Genomic DNA, 16,803 nt, shown 5'->3' with positions numbered 1-16,803 from the left:
TATTGGGACTTCAAGATAAAAGGCTTCTGCACAGCGAAGGAAACAATCAATAAAATTAAAAGGCAACCTACAGAATGGAGAAGATATTTGCAAATGATATGTCTGACAAAGGGTTAATATCCAAAAATCTACAAAGAACTTATCAAACTTAACACCCAAAAAACAAATAATCCAATTAAGAAATGGCCAGAAGACATGAATAGACATTTTTCTAAAGAAGACATCCAGATGGCTAACAGACACATAAAAAGATGCTCAACATCACTCATCATCAGGGAAATACAAGTCAAAACTACAATGAGCTACCACCTCACACCTGCCAGAATTGCTAAAGTTAACAACACAGGAAATAACAGATGTTGGCAAGGATGGGGAGAAAATGGAACCCTCGAACACTGTTGCTGGGAATGCAAACTGGTGCAGCCACTCTGAAAAATAGTATGAATGTTCCTCAGAAAGTTAAAAATAGAACTACCCTATGACCCAGCAATTGCACTACTAGGTATTCACCCTAAGGATACAAAAATACTGATTTGAAGGGGCTGTGCCCCGATGTTTACAGCAGCATTATCAACAATAGCCAAACTATGGAAGGAGCCCAAATGTGCATCAGACGATGATAGATAATGAAGACATGGAATATATACACAATGAAATATTACTCAGCCATCAAAAAGAATGAAATTTTGCCATTTGCCATGATGTGGATGGCAAATAAATCAAAGATAAATACTATACGATTTGACTCATATGTGAAATTTAAGAATCAAAGCAGATGAACATAGAAAAAAAGGAAGGCACACCATAAGAGACTTTTAACTGTAGAGAACTACTGAGGGTTACTGGAAGGGGGGTGGGCAGGGGATGGGCTAAATGGGTGACAGGCATTAAAGGAGGGCACTTATGATGAGCACTGGGTATTATACGTAAGTGATGAATCACTGATTTCTACTCCTGAAACCGGTATTACCTTATATGTTAACTTTAAACAAAATCTAAACAAAAACTTTAAAAAAAAAAACAAAATAAAATGTAGTATTTCCCAAATATAACATGCTTAATATGGAAAAATACCCAATTAACTAGTACCCCATAGAACAGAGAGAGGGAAGTGCTGGTTTATAGCACTAGGGTCAAAAATAACCAGTTTTCCAGTAAAGGAAGACATAAAACAGCCCTTAATACTTCTCTTTTTCTAGTATCACAACTCACTGAATTCTGTAAGTAGATAGATAGGTGATCTCTTCTTTACGGGTAAGGGCCCATGCAAATCCCTTCCTAATCTCATTTCCTTCCCTCTTCAAACTATTGGCTCGGCTACCTCGGGAAAGTATTCTTCCCTCCCTCCCATACCTCTGTGGCAAGCTCCCCAGGGGCTACCTCAACAAGGCCAGCCATGTAAACAAGGGCTAGTGAGGCAGCTCTGTCAACAGGGAAAATCGGTGGATGATGTTCTGAAAAACCAGGCCTCCATAATCGAATTCTAGAGCCCATTGAAGCCTCTGGAATAGTTTTCAGAAGCCACATACCTATCTAGCTTCTAATCCTTCTCTACACAAATCTCAAGGGAAACAACCAAGAAGCATATAATGGTACGTGATGACTAATGGTGTTAGGCTTACTTCCACCACCTCCACCACCACCACCACCACCATCACTGAATTACTTGTTCATAAGTGTCTGCTTCTCAGGTTTTCACACCATATTCATTTGGCTCACAACACTACCATTTCCTAGTTGTCCCTATTCTCCTCTGATAGATTCTGGCTCGTTTTCTCCATGAGCTCCTATTCCTTGGTCCATTATACAGCCGTCAGGACCCCCCTCATGGAACCACCCTCACCCCCCTGAGTTTCCTTACTCTTCTTGCTTCCGGGGCATACTCACTTCCTCGGTCATGGTTTTATTTTCTCACAAGGGGCAGGTGACTCCCAAATCTCCCTGTCCAGTTCAATCTTTACCCCAGGACTTCCTACCCTCACATCTAAAACCTCCCAGAAATCTCTGGCTAAATGTGCCATAAGAATCCACAAAACTGAAACTTGACAAAGCTAAAGCTAAAACTCAACAAAGCTAAAACTCATCACTTGCCCCCTCCCAGTGTCTTTTGCACATTTTTTTTTTCAATCATGGTGGTGCCACCTTTCACCTAATTACCCCCGCTACAGATCTGAGAGTCATCCTCGACTCCACCCTCTCCCTCGGCTGCATGTCCAATCCCTAACTCCCCTCATCAACTGCCCTTTCTAAACGTGTCTTCGTTCATCCCTTCTGCTACAGTCTGAATGTTTGTGTGTCCCTGAGATTCAGGTTGACATTCTAACCCCCCAAAGTGATGATATTAGTAGGTAGGGCCTTTGGGAGGTGATTAGGTCAGGAAGGTGGAACCCTCATGAATGGAATTCGTGGCTTTATAAAAGAGAACCCACAGAGCTCCCTCACCCCCACCACCATGTGAGGATACAACATGGAGTCTACAACCCAGAAGGGGACTGTCGATCTTGGACACGCCAATCTTGGACAGCCTCCAGAACTGTAAGCAGTAACTTTCTGCTGCTTACAAGCCACCCAGCCTATAGTACTTCACTATACAGTCTGAACAGACTAGGACATCTCCTTTCAACCCCATCATGGCTACTTTGGCTAGCCCTTGGGACTCATCCTCCTGCTGCATCAGTCTCTCAAATGGCCTCCATATTTCCAATTCTGACACCTTAAATCCACACTGTAACTGAGGGAATCTTCCTAGAAAGTAAATCTGCCCATATCCGACCACCTAAAAATCCTTCCTTAGTTTATAGTATAAAGTAAGGGACTCTCCATGACCTTGTCCTCATTCATAGCCTAGGGCAGTGAGGTCATCTTATCTATTTATTCCCCTTTGAAGGTTTAAAAGAAAAGATGTATTTATTTTTTTTATATGAAATTTATTGTCAGATTGGTTTCCATACAACACCCAGTGCTCATCCCAACAGGTGCCCTCCTCAATGCCCATCACCCACTTTTCCCTCCCACCCACCCCCCCATCGACCCTCAGTTTGTTCTCAGTTTTTAAGAGTCTCTTATGGTTTGGCTCCCTCCCTTTCTAACTTTTTTGTTCTTCCCCTCCCCCATGGTCTTCTGTTAAGATGTATTTTTTTAAATTTTTTTTTTTTTACATTTATTTATTTTTGAGAAACAGAGTGAGACAAAGTGTGAGCGGGGCAGGGGCAGAGAGAGAAGGAGGCACAGAATGTGAAGCAGGCTCTAGGCTCTGAGCAAGAGGTCAGCACAGAGCCTGACACGGGACTCAAACTCACACACTGTGAGATCATGACCTGAGCCGAAGTCGGAGGCTCAACCGACTAAGCCACCCAGGTGCCCCTGTTAAGATGTATTTAAAAAGAAATCACATTCATAGCTTTTTAGAGCCTTTCTTTTTTTTTTTTTAATTTTTTTTTTAACATTTATTTATTTTTGAGACAGGGAGAGACAGCATGAATGGGGGAGGGTCAGAGAGAGAGGGAGACACAGAATCCGAAATAGGCTCCGGGCTCTGAGCTGTCAGCACGGAGCCCGACGCGGGGCTCGAACTCACGGACCGCGAGATCGTGACCTGAGCCAAAGTCGGATAGAGCCTTTCTAAAAATGTTTATTTTTGAGACGGAGAGAGACAGAGTGCGAGCAGGGCAGGGGCAGAGAGAGAGGGAGACACAGAATCTGAAGGAGGCTCCAAGGCCTGAGCTGTCAGCATCGATGCCGACACGGGGCTTGAACCCATGAACTGTGAGATCATGACCTGAGCTGAAGTCAGATGCTTGACCAACTGAGCCATCTGAGCACCCCAGAGCCTATTTTTACTTGCATCATACCCTTACTCTTGACCAGCACTCTGCCACACAGTCCATCTGTGTTACCTCATGTAATCCTCAACACCTCTAAGGGGTATATCTATTTTTGTGTACATCTTGCAAATAAGAAAACAAAGACCCAGAGTAAATTGGCCCAAGTACATAGAGCTAGTAAATAGCAGACGCAGGCCTTCATCCTGGCTCTATAGACTCCTATCTGGGTATGTGTCTCCTGGAAGACTGAGAGCCAGGCTGGCCCATGTAACTCAGTGAGCATATCGATAACGGAGGCAGAATGTGAAGAAGAGGAACAAGGTAAGAGAAGGTCATCAAGCTCTGGCCTAAAGATATTATTTATGGAAAATAAAATTTTGTGGGCTCAAAAACCAATTCTATTTGATATTTTGTTCTCAATATAAAATTTGGTCTGAAATTCACTCAGCCACCTAAGTACATATCTACATAATATGGTATCATTTGAAAAGTACAGAAAAGGGCACCTGGGTGGCTCAGTTGATTGAGCATCTGACTTCAGCTCATGACATCAGGTCATGATCTCATGGTTTGTGAGTTCTAGCCCCACACTGGGCTCTGTGCTGACAGCTCGGAGCCTGGAGCCTGCTTCATATTCTATGTCTCCCTCTCTCTGCCCCTCCCCAGCTCACTCTCTGTCTCTATCTCTCAAAAAATTAATAAACATTAAAAAAAAGTGCAGAAATATCCATAGTGAACCATTTACAGAGTTCTTTGTGTAATTCAATTAAGGATTCACTATCTATCCATTTGGATATCAGAAAAAAATACATGCATTATTAGGTATAACATTTTATTTTGGGGCATCTGGGTGGCTCAGTTGGTTGAGCGTCTGACTTCAGTTCAGGTCATGATCTCTCAGTTCATGAGTTTGAGCCCCGCATCGGGCTCTGTGCTGACTGCTAACAGCCTGAAGCCTGCTTCGGATTCTGTGTCCCCCTCTCTCTGCCCCTTCCCCGCTCATGTTCTGTCGCTCTGTCTCTCAATAAACATTAAAAAAGATATTTTTTAAACATTTTATTTTTAACTGTTTATTTATTTTTTGAGAGAGGGAGAGAGAGAATGAGCAGGGAGGGGCAGACAGAGAGGGAGAGAGAATCCTAAGCAGGCTTCATGCTGTCAGCACAGAGCTCAACGCAGGGCTTAAACTCACAAACCGTGAGATCGTGACCTGGCCCAAAATCAAAAGTCAGATGCTTAACTGACTGAGTCACCCAGGTGCCCCAGGTATAACATTTTATAGCCAGGTCCGTGTATATTTGAAAATGAAGGAACGCCTTTAACTTCTGTCAATTTGCTTTGGTTACAAAAACAATTCTGTGTTGTTGTTGTTTTTTTTAAAAATGCATATAACAATGCAGTCTTCCATATTTTAACGCAATGCCATGTATGCACAATTATCAGTACAGCCATGATGGCTTTGATCCCACAGTTTCTGAATATGTTCACTTTCTCCAATACATTTTCTCTTTCCTCAAATCTCTCAGCGGCCTCCCTGCACTGACCCCCCAAATCACACATACCCACAGGCACCATCAGATGGTCCCCTGGCCTCGACAGCTGTGTGCCCGCATCCTCCTGAACACTGGCCGTACTCTCTCCAGGCGCCCTGTTTGAGGGAGATGCCCAGGGCCTGCAGTAAACCGTTCCTCGGCGACTGCACTTCAGCAAATCACCTCCTCCCTCCTGTTTCTGCAGCTTCTCCCTTGCTGGTGAATCATTTCCAGGACCACACGCGTTTATTTTGTTATCTCCATATGAAAGCAAAACAAGAGAACCTCACCTGTCCTCATCTCCCCAATGCAACCAGGACGCAGCCCTCGACCTTCTCCAGTCTTACCTGCTGCTCATGGACGCACCTTGCTGCCTCAGGCATCTGCATTTGCTGTTCCTTCGATCAGGTGTGCCATCCCACTGGATGTCTCTGCCTGGCCCTCCCCTCTCTGTTCCCCCCTCTGCGACTCCGCAGTGACCTCCCTGCCCCAGACTACCCCAAGGAGTCCAACCCAACCCCCAACTCTGGCAGACCCCTCCCCAACATCATTTTCTATTCCCTTACACAACTTTATTTTCTTCATCGCTATTTAACTGACATCGAATTACATATTTGTATGTGTTTCCTTGTTTGTTATGTGTCCTTCACCCCCGCCCTCTTATTGGTCTGCCTGCACACACTAGAACACAAGTCCTACAAAGGCAGGGACTCTTGTCTCTTATTCATCATTTATCACTGGTGAATGGAAGAGCGTCTGGAATACACATAGTAGGTCCTCAATGAATCCACATCAATTCCATAAATATTATACACTGACAAAAAAAATTTTTAGAGAATCTAAACTTCTGGGTTTTAAAAATACATCTTTCTACTTCTTTGGACATTTTAGTAGAATCAGGTTTGGGGAGCTGGAAAAAACATGTATCTTTTACCTTTCTGAGGTTACTCGGATTCGTTCCTCACAGCTGTAATTCAGTCTTTCCATCTTCTCATGGAAGTATATTTCCACACACTGTTCTTCAAAGTCATGAAGTCTCTTCAGATCCTCCTCACTCAGGTAGAGTTCTGTGTAAATAAGTATGGCACATTAAAAAAAAAAAAATCATAATTTGCCTTTAACAGGAAGCTGATACTGAGTAGGCGGGCTTTTCTCCCACTTGTGTTGAAAACTCTATGAACTGGAGCTCGCGCGATAAAACTTTGCTGCTCTATCACACCAAATTCTTAATATTAACGGAGAGGCAGTGTGTAGAAACAAATAGAAACACCAGATTGGATCTTGCCTATTTGTTGTATAAACAGGCATGGGCATTTGAACAGGACTCATGTGGAACAGACACTGTTCAATATGCTCATAGGTTAGAATGTCTCTACCCATTTACAAAAATCTGCTACATTTATATGCATATGGGTAAAGAATCTGGTTGCCTCCCCCTCCTCTGCCAACTGTTTTGTCTATCAAAATGACAATAAGTAACCTGTAGGTTAAAATCAAGGTTAGATGAAGTCCAAGTCTATTAAATTAATCCAGCAAGTGTAAGAAAGTTTCATGTTGTTACACTGAGTTTGTACAACATAGTTTGAACTGCATAAGTTCACTTACACGTGGGTTTTTTTTCTCAGTAAAGAGTAAATACCATTTTTTGGTAAATACTGTAAATGTTTCTCTCCCGTAAGATTTTCTTAATAACCTTTTCCTTTCTCCAGCTTGCATTATTATAAGTCTCAGTATACAGCACATATAATATCCACGGTATGTGTTAATTAACTATGTTATAAGGCTTCTGGTCAACAGTAGGCTATCAGTAAAGTTTGGGGGGAGTCAAAAGTTATATACTGATTTTTGACCATGCAGGGGGCTGACATCCCAACCCCAATGTTGTTCACGGGTAAATGGCACTAAGTTACTCTACTAGAAACAGAAACATTATTGCCAGTCAGTGGCTGAGGCTGTCCACCTTCCTTGACATAATTATAATTAACTCACAAAAAGACACATCACTTCATGATATTATGAAACAATTCTGTGGCAGACTTTGATGACCACATTCCATCTACCACCTTGGCTCTCACTCTGATCTAACAGAAAAATATATTAGCTCTTGAGCAGGTTTCTAACACTTGGAAAATACATAAATGGTGTCGCAAAAAGGGTAAAAATTGGTGCATTCTCTTCCTTCAGTGGTATCACTTAACTTAGGGAAAAAAATAGAGTTCCCTCAAACTTATTAGAAATGCAAACATTCCATTATTTTCCAATAAAATAGGCAAAAATATTGATTTTATGGCATGAAAGAATCTCTCAGAACTAAAAAAAAAAAAAAAAAAATCCAGTATCCTCACTCACAAACTCTAAATGCCTGTTTGCATCAAAGAATCTCTTAAGAATGAGGAACTTTACAGTTGTTATGATTTAATCTTTCTGTGGATTCCTAAGAGCAAACAACCCAAGGACCAATCCCAGTGACAGCTGCAGCCTGCATGTGTGGAGCGTTCTTGTGACTCTCCGCCAGGTGGCACTGCAGCCCCAAATGCAAACGATCTTCAAAACAGGATGGGAAGAAGTTTCAGAAAAATTCAAGAATTTTCCGGAACTCAGAATGAACACACCTCCATGCTTCGGCAAATTTACTTTCGTTATATACCGGAATCACCCTATAAGCCCAGATGAAGGCAAGCCCCAAATGTGGCCAGACCCCAGCCAATTCCAGGATCTCTCAGGTGGTCCACATTCTACTATTAACTTGCAGCAGGTTCACGGACAGCCTGGGACGGCTCTCTGTTAGAAGCCTAAAGTTTAGAGTATAATTAGAAACCTTTAAATTAACTTCATTTGTGCTTTGGCTTCCTTATAAAGGCTGAATCTCTTGGGGGGCAGCGGATGGAAAAGAAAAATCTCCGAAGTGACTCAAGAGGAGAAAAATACTTCACTGAGCCAATTACCAGCAAGAAGAAAAGCATATCATCCTATCAACCTTGTAATGACACCTGTCCCCCTAAAAGCCCATAGAAATGTATAAATAGTGTGCAATCCATTATCTGAAACTCCTGGAACCAAGTGTGTTTTAGAATTCAGAATTTTCCTTTTCTCAATTTCGAAAGGTAATACAGTACATATACCATAAATGCAGTAAAATACCTAACTGAGGCTAGGGCAGTACCCAAAAATCCAACACATTATTTCTGCAGCAAAATCAATGAATATTCACACTACAAGGGATAAAGACAATAAATGGCTTCACATTAGTTCCATCAGCCTCTTTTATCCCAATGAGTCTCTAACTTAAGAAGGGGAAAAAAAGCTTTCCATTTTCAGGCGTATTTTGGATTTAGGCATTGATATAAAGGATTGTGGATTTATGCCACCCATTTCCTTTATATTCAGGGACTATCTAAAAATGGGCATGGCACCAATTGTGAAATTGCTTGAAAGGAACTACCAAAAGATCTGCAAAACCACAATAAGAAATGTTCTATTATAACAGTTAGTGTGACAGTCATATCGTGCAGGTTAAGCTACGAATCAGCAAAATTAACCAGGAGATTCTCAAAATATGTAGACTTAAGCACTGCAAAATAAATAAATACATAAATATATAAGAAAAGTAAAGAAAAATATAAAAATGAGAATCCACATTTCCGCATCCTGAATTGTTCTTGAAAAATGAAACATTCATACAGAATCACCTCCATTCTCAGTAGATTAGAGAACCAGAGAATCAGGACTCTGGTTAACAAGTGAGGCTGTCTCATCTCTTCCCCTTACTCCACAAGACCTTTTGTAATCCCTTTCTATGTCAATCCTGTCTTCCACAACAGGGAAATGAGTCTGGGTCACTGTGACTACTCCCTAGGAGTTATTCTAATGCCTTTCCAAGTAAGCAGAGAAAACAAGGTTTTCTAGGCAACAGAAAGCCTTTGCACACTTACGGGGAAATTTTGTCCCTACCTATTTCTTTCTTTCGAAGTATCGGTTAATCTGGGCAAACGTACTACAACCACATGATGGAATCAATGTATTTACTCAGATGCAGGTCCTCTATTTACTTAGACCCAAGTCCTTAGCAGACACTCGATCATCAGTGAAGTCCTAGAGCCTTCCATCCTGTGCCCGGAATTTAACTGACAATGTTCCAGCGTGTCTTCACGTTGGATCTCCACTCTTACTCTCATCCTAGTGCCCCACCGATGAAAACTTACTTAATCCAACATCACCCTCATCTTGGTCATTTGGAGCTCGATGATGGCAAAGACGGCGAAGGAGGAGTCCCACATGGCTCAGCAGGATGAAAGGTGGTGGCAGCCAAGGCTTCTTGTGATAAGTCATGATGTAGCGATAGCGATTGTACTTCCATAGTTTATTGGAAATGGATTTCATATCCACGTAAACATTACTGCAAGTTGTAGTTAAGACAGGGATAACTTTTTAATATGGCATCCTGAAACATCACAGATCGTTTCTCTACTTTCCAACTTTTTGATTGGTTCACCTGACCTTCCCAGCCTTAGCCAATAAAAATAATATCCATTGCCTTTGTGATTCTTCTTCCACCCCAAAAGATACATTAATCACCTTCTACAGTAAAATATGCTAATCAGAATAAACAAAAAATAGGAATGACAATCAGAGAGAAAATGCTAATGTTTTAAATGCAATGAACAGAAACTGAAACTTTACACCATTTTTGGTACACCATCTCTTCTCACATAAGAAGTTCTTTTCAGTCCATAATTCACCATTCACAGTAACTACTGTTAATGTTTCTATTATCAGCCTTATGAAGAGATTCTCCTCATGTCAAACATGAGAACTGATAGAATAATCCTAGTTAAAACACACCCAAAGGAAAGAATGGTAATGAAGAAGCGACAGGGAAGAAAAATGAATTCACCCTAAAATAATCAATAAGGGCACCTTCTATGTAGAAACTAAACAAAATTACTTAGATTAACTTTACAATGAAGGTAATCCCTTATCAATAGGCTACCTTAGATGATCCCTTTTACATTAATTTTAATATATAGATACTAGGGTAAATACTGATATTATAGAACTGTCCATGAAGTTGTGGTAGGTGGTACACTTACTCCAAAACACCATATCATCCCTAATTACTTAACTTTAAGTCTATAACACAATAAGTGCAGGGAGAGGACACAATGGAATGTCTATCTTAACATTCTGCTCAGGCTAATATAAAGTTTGGCTTTTATAGAGAAAGATGGCAAAGTGGCACTTGAGTAGGACAGGAGAAATTAGCCAGTAAAAAGACAGGCCGCCCTAAATGTGAGCGATCATAAAAAGAAGGAACCAGAACTATCCTGGAGAAAGCCAGCTCAGAATAAGAGGGAGGGGGAAGTTTCACAGAATCCATAAAGTGGATGATGGAAAGATAGAAAACTCGGTTTGGCAGAAGAGACTCATAAATATGGAGAACAAACTGAGGGCTGCTGGAGGGGCTGTGGGAGGGGGGATGGGCTAAACGGGTAAGGTGCATTAAGGAATCTACTCCTGAAATCATTGTTTCACTATATGGTAACTAAATTGGACGTAAATCTTTAAAAATAAAAAATAAAATTAAAAAAAAAAGAAAGAAAGAAAACTGGGTTTGCTTTGGTTTTGTGAGAAGGGGGTGGGTACAGAGAGAATCCTAAGCAGGCTCTGTCCTCAGTGCGGAACCTGATGTGGGGCTCAATCTCACGACCATGAGATCATGGCCTGAACTGAAATCAAGAGTCGGACACTTAACTAATTGAGCCATCCAGGTACCCCAAAAGATAGAAAACTGGGTCTTAACATAGTTCTCAAAGTGTGGTCTGAACCACAGCATTAGCATCACCTGAGGACATGTCAAAAATGTAAATTCATGGGCCCTAGCCCAGAACTACTGAATCAGAAACTCTAGCAGAGAGGTAACATCAATCTGTGTCTCAGCAAGCCCTCCAGGTGATTCTCCTGCACCATCAGGTTTGAGAACCACCAGGATTAAATGCCAGTCACTCCAAGTGTAACTACAGCCTGTCCACCAGCAGGTGGCAATCTTCACAGTGTATTTCAGGGTGGTGGGGGGGACGGGTTGTTTGTTTTTGTTTTTTTGTTTTTTGTTTTTGTTTTTTTTTGTAATTCTTGCTATGAAGAATTTAGAATGGGCACCTGGACAAGTAGTCATATCTGGGGTTTCTCAGCTCATTGGTCCTCAGGCTGTCCATCTCTAGAGAGAGACAACTGTCTATGTGAGGATTTCTCAACCTCTCTTTTGACACCTGCCATTTTTGAGAAGCAAAAATCTCATACCCACTCTAAATATTATTTGAAATGTCATACATAATAGCTATACTAACTAAACACCAGGATATGTTAGACATTTATAAAATGGTGGGACTAAAAGAGATGACAGTTACATAAGCTTGTAACAAACAGAAAGGTACATCTTCCCATATATTTGCAACAACAGTCATTTTTTTAGTATTCTGATTTATTTTGCTCCCCTCCAGCCCTTTGCTTCCCTATTTTCTTTACTTATATTCCACTGCATTGGTTTCTCTTCTTTTATATTGCCCTCTTCAGTGGGGTAATCAATGAATAAAATACTAAGCATACTGCCTGGCATAAACGAGGCATTCAAAAAATACTAGTTTCCTCCCATCACTTCACTTGATTTCTTTTAACCATTGAACAAATATATTTATGCACTCTTTTTGGTACTTGGGAAAATTTTTTCAGCAAAAAAGACAATATGATATCTTGTCCTTGAGGCACTTATATTCCAGTAGACAAAAAAGACAAACAGAAAAAATATATATATAAAATATAAAACTTGTATATACACAAGTGGGTACAAAGAAAGAAGAATAAGGGGGACCAGGCAAAGAGATGGCTGAAGGAAAGGGCAGTGTGCTTTCAAATGCCATCCTTAAGTTAGGTCTAATTAAAAAGGGAACATTTGAGCACAGGCTTGAAGGAGGTGAGGGAATGGGTCCCACTGATACCTGAAGGAAGAGCACTCCAGGCAGAGGGAACAGCAACTGCAAACACACCTGTGCTGGTTGAAAACCTATGGGTGTGTGTTGGGGGCGGGGGGGGGGGGGGGCGGGCAGTGTGGTTGGAGGGGAAAGGGTTAAGGGAAGAGTAGTGTGATGTGTGATTTTAAAAGCAGCAGGAAAACCAACTCACCAGGGCTCTCTAGGTCATGGTAGGAATTGTGAAATGGGGAATCATTGAGGGTTTGGAGCAGAGTAGTGACACCATCTGACATAATGTCTTTAAAGAGTCGTTAGGGACAACTGTTGATACGAGTATATAGGAGCCAAAGACAGAAGCAGAGAAATAAGTAGGAGGCTCTCCAGTAGCAGTGGGGTGGTAAGAGGTGGTTGGATTGATGATCTATTTGAAGGCAGAGTCAACAGGAGTCCCTGGCAGTTTAGAGGTAGAGACATAAGTAGCATTAAGAATGACTCCAAGGCTTTTGATCTGAACAACTGGGGAAATGGAGATTTGATGGAAACTTGTGGTCTTCTCCCTAGATTTGAGAAAGATGACAAGTAGAATAAGTACATGCTGGCAAAGAGAGGAGATCAGGTGGACATTTAGAATTTTTAGAATTCTATTATACATCCAACCGGTAGCAGATAAGGGGGCAGTTGGAGCTGTAAGACTGCAGTTCAAGGAAGAGATTCAGGCTGGAAATACAAATTGGAATTTGTCAGCATTACAGGAAACTGACCAAGATCACCAAACGAAATGTAAATAAAAGATGAGCAAGGTCTGGGCCCAGGGAAGTTCCAAGGTTAAAAGGTTGAGGAGAAGGAGATGATCCAGAAAAGTAGACCGAGAAGAAATGAAAAGGGAGAAAGAGGAAGCAAAGAGGAAGACATACTGGAGCCAAGTAACGAAAAGGCATCAAGAAGCCCTCAGTCAGCTTTTAATCTCAGCAACAGTTATTCTTCCGCGATTCCAACTTACTACTTTACTACAATGCATGATCTCCTTTCATTCTGCTTTTATTACTCTCTCCATTTATTGTTTTTTTTTTCCTTTTCTTGTGCTCTCTTCCCTTCCTACCAGTAGTTTCATGCCCATGTTTTAAAACCATAATGAAAAGGGGGAGAAAATGGCACACACAAAAACCAAAGGTTACATACCCAAAATATGAGAATCTACTCAAAACAACTGCCCCCATTTTGATTTAAATAAAATAACCATATTTAACTAAAATAACCTACTTGAAAAAAGCAATCAACAGGTTCACCATGATGATATACTGCACGAAGAGGTAGACAGCTTGGAGGAACGGAGTAAGAAAAGAACCAGGAGGGCAAGACGGATGGCTTGCACAAACTACAAATAAAGAATTTAACAGAATGAGAGATAAGATGAATCACAGTCCTATGGTTCTACACAAATATTTATCACATTAACTTAGCAGAATACCATAAATTTTTGACATCTTTAAGATCCAGATGAATATTTTCCAGATTGTTTTTTTACTCTGAGTATCTACAAGGGTTTGATTTCTGAACGATGCCAAAATCCCCAACACACCATCTATATCTGAAGCATAGACTTCTCCATATATCATCCAGTATGGCTCAAATACAATATCTCGAGCAAGGCTCCAAGATGGCAGTTGCTTTGGTGAAAGAATGGCCTTGCGTGCCACTCCAAAGCTCAGCAGGACGATGGCCATCATGATCACAATGTAGAACATGTTTGCGGTCTGCAAAATAACACAGCACAACCAGAACTTTACCTCTGATTTTTAATTTAGAACAAATCAAACACCAGCAGCATTCATAATCACACCTCCCAGTATTAAGACTGTCTAGTCATTGACCAAAATGCCGTAGTCCATGACTAGCTGGGTTTCCTTTGGCTAAACCATTTCCTTCTCTCTGCCACAGCATGTTTCATGTCAATGTCTGTCTAAAAACACAGATGTGTTGAGGGTGAAGAATCTGTGCTTAAACAAAAAATAGGGAGTATTCAAATTGGTCAAAGGAGTCCTTATCCCTAAGGTTATCTTCAGGAATCGATTAGAGACTGAGAAATGGATCAGGTCATGTTCATTTCACTTACTAAACGTACATCAATTCAACCCTTTTGTTCACTTATTTCATGAGTATTTCATGAGCTCCTCTGCATTTCTTAGCCTCCCTTCCACAAAGCTGGTACCATATGACCTATTCTAACCGATAGCCTGTGGAGTGGCGGTGAGTTAATTCCTGCCCAGAACAGTTAAAAGCTGTTAAACTTTCTCCATCCCTCTCATTCCCCACCACAGGAGACCTTGGAATCCATGTTATGTTGACATGGCACCGTCACAAGATAAAAGGATTCTGGATCCCTGAGTTATAGGGTAGAGCTCAGTCCCCATGAACACTCATTAAACTTTGCATTAGGGAGAAATAACTTGTGCTAAGTCACCGAGATGTATCAGTTACCTCAGCACAACCTATCTGATAAATATCAATGCCACCAAGACCAGAGAACATTTCTGGTTTAAAAATATAAAGAAAGGGGCGCCTGGGTGGCGCAGTCGGTTAAGCGTCCGACTTCAGCCAGGTCACGATCTCGCGGTCCGTGAGTTCGAGCCCCGCGTCGGGCTCTGGGCTGATGATGGCTCAGAGTCTGGAGCCTGTTTCCGATTCTGTGTCTCCCTCTCTCTCTGCCCCTCCCCCGTTCATGCTCTGTCTCTCTCTGTCCCAAAAATAAATAAATGTTGAAAAAAAAATTTTTTTTTTAAATATATAAAGAAAAAAATTTTAAATACAAGTGTAGACAAAGGAAAATCTGTCTTTGGAGTCCTAGAGGTTCTCCCTCTTCTGTTCTCCTTTGTTCAAGCACTACCCTTCTCTCTCCAGAACTTGCCCCTTCCCTGCCAGTGAGTATTCCAGAAGGAAAAGCCAAAGATGATCTGGAGAGTACTTCCTAGAGGGTGGGTCTCAGGTCCCTAAGCCAGTTGGAGAAGGCTAACCCAACTGCACAGCAGGCTCAGATGACAGAGCCGGATGGTCCAGATTTGAAACCTGACTCCCCTACTTATGCCCTGGGGAAATTTACTTAATCTCCATTTCCGTGTATGAAAAATATGGACAACAGTAACAGTGCCTATCTTATAATGTTATTTTGAAGATTAAATGAGTTAATAGGTACAAGTACTTAGAACATAGTGTAGCCCATAACGCGTACTACTTAAGAGTTGGCTGGGGGTGAGGAGAAAAAAGATGCATTGAAAGTGTTAGCAGAAAATATTACTGGTGGTAGCCTCACACAAATCTGACCTTCGAGAATCACTGTGCTCAGAGACACATTTGATTCAATCATATCTTCTGGCCGTAACCAAAAGGCTAATAAGTGGAGTCTCCTAATCAACCACCCAATATACTCTGCAAGGACATTTGTTAAATATGAGTTTGTGGTTATAAAGAAAGCAGAGACAACATGAGCTCAATGTCTGTGCTTCTATAAACAATTCTAAAGGTTAAACTACTGGATGTGAACCATGAAAGTAGGCAAAGTCATTAAAAAGGACTCCAGAACACACAAACAGATCGTACTCACCATTTTTGCAATCATGGTCACATATGGACCTACGTGTTGATTCACGGCAAAGAAGTCCAGGAGCCGTGAGAACCAGAATATGATGTCTATGCAGTAGATTAGTCTTCCCGCTGTGTGCAAAGGAGGGTCGCCCCACCGAAGGCCAAAACCAACTGAAAACAGGCCAATAGCCACAGTTTCTATTAGGTTCCAGTACTCACTAATCCATACCTTCACCTTTTGAGTAAACTTCCCAGGTTCTGAAATACAGACCTAAAAGAAGAAAGAAAGAGGGAAATTTAAAGAATGGAGTGTGACCCAAGGGGCTCATAATACTGTTCTTTGGTACATCAACTGCTAGCTTAGAGAATGATTTGAACCCCAACCAAACCTTAGATCACAAGGGTATTTTAGAGCCTTCAGTTATCCTTGGCCAATGAATTATTAAAACGATTCTATAAATGTGTTTTAATGTCACCAGCTATTTGAAAAACAAACCAGAAAAAAACAAAAAAGAATACGTTTTCCTAGCTTTCATTAATCCTAAGCTAACACAGGGGGCCACCAAGACATTCAAAAACTCAGTATTACAGTGGATCTATTACAGCTACCTTTCTGTTTTCATGAGGGAGAGCCAGTACAGAGGAAACTGGTTTGAAACCAAGGAATCCTATAATCGAGTCCTGCTACCACTACTTAGTGAGTCGTTGACAAATCACTAAGAATGCCATATTAGAAGTCGCTAGTATAAGAAATTACCCCTGCAAAAGAATATCAGACAAATTCAAACGTAAAGTCATAAACTTATTTTTCCCGAAGCATAAAAAATGGTGGCATTCTCCTGAATTGTTTTCTATAAACTCCACGATACTGACTGGCAGGCGATACAGGTATAATTACTAAGA

General features: G+C 41.2%; 1 protein-coding gene across 7 annotated transcripts in view; it reads right to left on the bottom strand.

The window, feature by feature from the left end:
* The window catches only part of TRPM6 (transient receptor potential cation channel subfamily M member 6), a 206,159-nt gene that overhangs the window by 53,719 nt on the left and 135,637 nt on the right, over nucleotides 1-16,803 (bottom strand). For all 7 annotated transcript variants that reach the window (XR_007146402.1, XM_047830724.1, XM_047830720.1 and 4 more), the window contains 5 exons: nucleotides 15,920-16,171; nucleotides 13,901-14,075; nucleotides 13,582-13,696; nucleotides 9,559-9,752; nucleotides 6,291-6,423 (listed from right to left, as the gene is read on the bottom strand). Coding sequence is in view for 6 of the 7 variants with exons in the window: in XM_047830724.1 (XP_047686680.1) it covers nucleotides 6,291-6,423; nucleotides 9,559-9,752; nucleotides 13,582-13,696; nucleotides 13,901-14,075; nucleotides 15,920-16,171 (869 nt within the window). In the remaining variant the exon portion in view is untranslated. The remainder of the gene's footprint in view (nucleotides 1-6,290; nucleotides 6,424-9,558; nucleotides 9,753-13,581; nucleotides 13,697-13,900; nucleotides 14,076-15,919; nucleotides 16,172-16,803) is intronic.

Source organism: Prionailurus viverrinus, chromosome D4 (assembly GCF_022837055.1).
Source record: "Prionailurus viverrinus isolate Anna chromosome D4, UM_Priviv_1.0, whole genome shotgun sequence".
NCBI classification, from domain to species: Eukaryota; Metazoa; Chordata; class Mammalia; order Carnivora; family Felidae; genus Prionailurus; species Prionailurus viverrinus.
The sequence above is the reverse complement of the archived record's forward strand: the minus strand, read 5'-3'. Positions and strand labels throughout refer to the sequence as shown.